Here is a 4,425-nt window from a genome sequence, read left to right on the forward strand (position 1 = left end):
CAGACTCGTTCCTCCCCCCCTCCGCCTTGGGGCGCACGGGGCCGGGCGGGGCGCTGCGGGGGGAGTGACGGCGGCGGCCGCCAATGGGGAGCGCGGGGCGGGGCACCGCCATTTCGGTCTGCACCCCCGCGGCCGCCCGGCGGCGGGACCTGCGCGGCAGCGGCGTCCGGGGGTGTCCCCGCTGCGGCTCTGCGCGGGGGCGCCATGTGCCCTGACGGCACGGCACGGCACGGCACGGCGGCCTGCCCGCCCTTCGCGTTCACCGCCCCCTTTTCCCGCCCCCGCGCTGCGGGGCGGAGCAGTGTGCGGCACCGCCTCGCCCCGGCGGCATCCGTGAGCTGGGCAGCGGCGGAGCCCGCGGCCGCTCGGCGATGGCCGCGCGGAAGAAGCGCGGGTGACTGTGCGGCTGCTAAGTAGGGCAGCGGCGGGGCGGGGGCGGCGACGGGGCCGTCGCGGCGGCTGCGCCATGCGGACTGGGCGCGGGGGGCCGGCCGGGAGACGGGGCCGGGGGCGGCGCGCCCTGCTGCCCGCTGCGGGGCCCGGGGCGCTGGGGCGCTGAGCAACAGTTGGCCCCGCCGCCGCCCAGCATGAAAGTGTGCCGGCGGAAGGCGCTGGCGCTGTGCCTGGGCTACGCGCTCCTGCTGCTCCTCGCCGCTCTCAACCTACTGGAGTACAAGTGGCGGAGGGAGCCGCGGCGCTGCGGGGAGCCCCCGGCCGTTCTCCACCACCGTCCCCCGCCGCCGCCACCGCCGCCGGCCGGGAGCCGCGGTCCGGCGGGCGCCCGGCGGCAGCTGGTTTATGTCTTCACCACTTGGCGCTCTGGCTCGTCCTTCTTCGGGGAGCTCTTCAACCAGAACCCCGAGGTCTTCTTCCTCTACGAGCCGGTGTGGCACGTCTGGCAGAAGCTGTACCCTGGGGACGCCGTCTCGCTGCAAGGGGCGGCCCGCGACATGCTGAGCTCCCTGTACCGCTGCGACCTCTCCGTCTTCCAGCTCTACAGCACGGCGGGCGCCGGCAAGAATCTCACCACGCTGGGCATCTTTGGAGCAGCCACCAACAAGGTCATCTGCTCCTCGCCTCTCTGCCCGGCCTACCGCAAGGAGGTGGTGGGCATGGTGGACGACCGAGTGTGCAAGAAATGTCCCCCGCAGCGCCTCAGCCGCTTCCAGGAGGAGTGCCACAAGTATCGCACGCTGGTCATCAAGGGCGTCCGCGTCTTCGACCTGGCCATCCTCGCCCCTCTCATGCAGGACCCGACTCTGGACCTCAAAGTCATCCACCTAGTGCGGGACCCTCGGGCCGTTGCCAGCTCCCGCATCAAGTCCCGACACGGCCTCATCCGAGAGAGCCTGCAGGTGGTGAGGAGCAGGGACCCTCGCATCCACCGCATGCCCTTCCTTGATGCTGGACACAAGCTGGGAGGAAAGAAGGAGGGGGCGGGTGGCTCAGACTATCATGCCCTGGGTGCCATGGAGGTCATCTGCAGCAGCATGGCCAAGACCCTACAGACAGCCTTGCACCCCCCTGACTGGTTGCAGGGCAACTACATGGCTGTCCGCTATGAGGACCTGGTGGTGGAACCCATCAAGACCCTGCGGCAAGTGTATGGCTTTGTCAACCTGTCTGTCAGCCCAGAGATGGAGAAGTTCACCCTGAACATGACCAGTGGCCCCAGCTACTCCTCCAAGCCCTTTGTGGTGTCTGCCAGGAATGCTACCCAGGCACTGAGTGCCTGGAGGACTGCACTCAGCTACCAGCAGATCAAGCAGGTTGAGGAGTATTGCCACCAGCCCATGGCCCTGCTGGGCTACGAGAGGGTCAGCAGCCCAGAAGAGGTGAAGGACCTCAGCAGAACCTTGCTCAGGAAGCCACAGCTGTGACAGGGCAGAGGGAACCCACCAGTCCCCCCTGGGGGCAGCTGACCCCACCGGGGAGCAAAGCCGCTCCAGTGGGCTTGAGTGAGTGAGGGAGCTGGGAAAAACAACCTGGTTTCTGACTTCCTCCAAATACTGCTGAAGGATAGCATAGAGTAATGTGAGGATTTTTTTCTCCCTTATGTTGGGTTAGATTAAAAAAAAAAAAAAAAAGTGCAACTGAAAATATGTGTTAAGCCCCATTTCCCTTCTCTGAAATGCCAGGCAATGATTCTGTACCAAAATCTTGTTTATGGAGTTCTTGTGGGTTTGGAGATGGTAACAAAAACTCTTGCACAGTTGCTAACATGTCTTTCTATCCCTTGTTGCAGAGGGGATGCCCTTGGAAAACATAATGCTGAAAATCAGACTTTTGTATGAAAGCAAATGTTCAGACTTGATAGTAATAAAACAATAAATGATATTCATTTTTATAATTACCTCAATTGTTTGGGAATTGCAATGTTGCTTATGTACAGTAGGAGGGGATGCTTGCTTAAAATAGCAATGTGGACTTTTTTTAAGGGTGTGGGTGGAGGGCTGGAGTGCAGAATTGGAAATGTTGAAAGATTAGGAGCTACTCTCGTAGAAACAAGGACAGATCTCACAAATATAGTGCAGGTTTCATTGCTATGTCAAAGCAGGTATCTATTTAAGTATTGTCTTTTTTGTTGTATTTAAGAAGTCTTTCAAGTGCCACTGTATTGGTGTCCTAAGAGTTTTAAAATGTTTGCCATCACAGCAGTATTTATTTTTGTCTCGATGTGTATGTCCAGGAGTCACTGTCAATAGAAGTGGATCTACAGTGTGACACGAAGTGCAGGATTTTAAGACATTTAACATACTGGGAACATTAGCATGTGTGAAAAAAAAAAAAAATATATTCTATAGTGCTAACAGTACATATTTAAGATATTTCTTGACATTGACTTTTACCAGGCATAACATGGAGGCACAGAAAAATGCACAACATGATTTTTCTCCTTTTTCTGAATGTCTGAGGGTATATTATTTATTAGGGAGGAAGTGTACAGCTGTGTGTTTGTAACTCAAGTGGAGCTTTTACTGAGTCAAAATAGCATTTGATTTTAAAAAGTACCAGTTAGATATGCATTTGTGTGAATTGTCATTGCTCAGTGATGGAGCCAGGTGGTGGTCTGGTTCTTTCTGGCAGCTTTGCCTAGGCACTCTGCCCCATTGTTAAAACTTGATTAAAAGAAAAAAAAAAAGTAAAAAAAAAAAAGGTAAAAAAGAATATACTACTTCTGCTTTTCCTGGAAAAGTCTCGGTTTATTGAAGGTGAAGTGCAGTGTTGTATATGAGAAGTGCAGACACCTCAAGTAGTTCTTAATCTTGGCAGTGTTCTCTGATGCTCTTTGAAGGCTCATTTTGGAACTTGAGTTTTTAAACAAAAAAATCATTTTGCCAATTTGTTCTCTTAGGAGACTACAGACTTTTCTACAGGAAGTAGATTTACATTGCCTAGCTGGGTGTTATGCCTTCAGCAAGTGTGAAGAGTATGAATAGGAGAAAGGAAACTGACTTGTGAAAATAAATTGATATAAACAGGATTCAAAGTGTGTGTGTGTATGTGTGACAATTTTAGTGGTGTGTTCTATGTGTATTTCTTGTATCAGTACTTTAAGTTAAAGAGGTGGTAACTGGCTGCTAAGCTATTTGAGTTCTTGATGAAATGTTGGCATTAGATACTTAACTTGCCCTGAAAAGGAAACACATTTAATAAACTAGTTGAAATATTATTGTTTAAGGTTGCCTATACACTTAATGAATGACTGCATTACTCAGGTCTGTTCCCTCGGTTCACATTCATCGGTACAAACAACATAAATAATATCTGTCAATGGGAGATACAATAATTGGCCTCTTAGCATGTATTGCCAAATTCCAGATAGCAGTTCTAAAACTAGAGGGATAATTAAAATGCATCTAAAATAAATTTTAAGTATTTGAAATGCAGATTAAGGTACTAGTGTTGTTCTGCAATTAAGTGTTTTTTGTGTTATCACAGTATAAATATTCTGGTGTGGTGCTGAGTGGATTTTTTTTGTTTTGTTTTGGTTTTTTCCCCAGTTAGTTTGACATGGGGTAGTGCTTGAAAATCTGATCATCTGCTTATGGAGCGTGTAGCTTGCTTTTTATCCATCCCCAGCTTTGCGAAACAAGCCGTCTCCCCTCTGCACGGTCCTGCCTCTCTGCCTCTGCGTGGTGTTCGCCAGCGCTGCTGTCGGCAGAGCCGCTCTGCAGAGCTCTGTGCCGCCCACCGGGAGCCAGCTCTGCTGCCCCCCCCGGGCTGGGACCCTGCGCCGCGATTTCCATTCCCAAGTATGAAACTGCTGCGGTTTTTGAGTGGCTTGGTCGTGGCAGCATAAGCTCTTAATTTGGGGGCGGGCGGGTTGAAGCAAGGTCATTTATATGAGCAGAATTTCTTGCTCCCTTCTGGGAAAGTTTTCTGGGTGAGTAAAGTGAACAGGAATTCATTGCCTCTGGGAGT

At 52.3% G+C, this 4,425-nt stretch overlaps 1 protein-coding gene across 1 annotated transcript; it reads left to right on the forward strand.

Annotated features, from left to right (window-relative positions):
- The first annotated feature begins 480 nt into the window (after positions 1-480).
- Positions 481-2,792, forward strand: CHST2 (carbohydrate sulfotransferase 2). Its single transcript, XM_030456582.1, has one exon. The coding sequence runs from the start codon at positions 588-590 to the stop codon at positions 1,878-1,880; it is 1,293 nt and encodes a 430-aa protein (XP_030312442.1). The 5' UTR covers positions 481-587; the 3' UTR covers positions 1,881-2,792.
- The last annotated feature ends 1,633 nt before the right edge of the window (positions 2,793-4,425 follow it).

This window comes from Calypte anna, chromosome 9 (genome assembly GCF_003957555.1).
Source record: "Calypte anna isolate BGI_N300 chromosome 9, bCalAnn1_v1.p, whole genome shotgun sequence".
Lineage (NCBI taxonomy): Eukaryota > Metazoa > Chordata > Aves > Apodiformes > Trochilidae > Calypte > Calypte anna.

What these genes read in the sequence shown, in the direction of transcription:
- CHST2 (XM_030456582.1), top strand. Translation starts at nt 588, where the DNA reads ATGAAAGTGTGCCGGCGGAAGGCGCTGGCGCTGTGCCTGGGCTACGCG.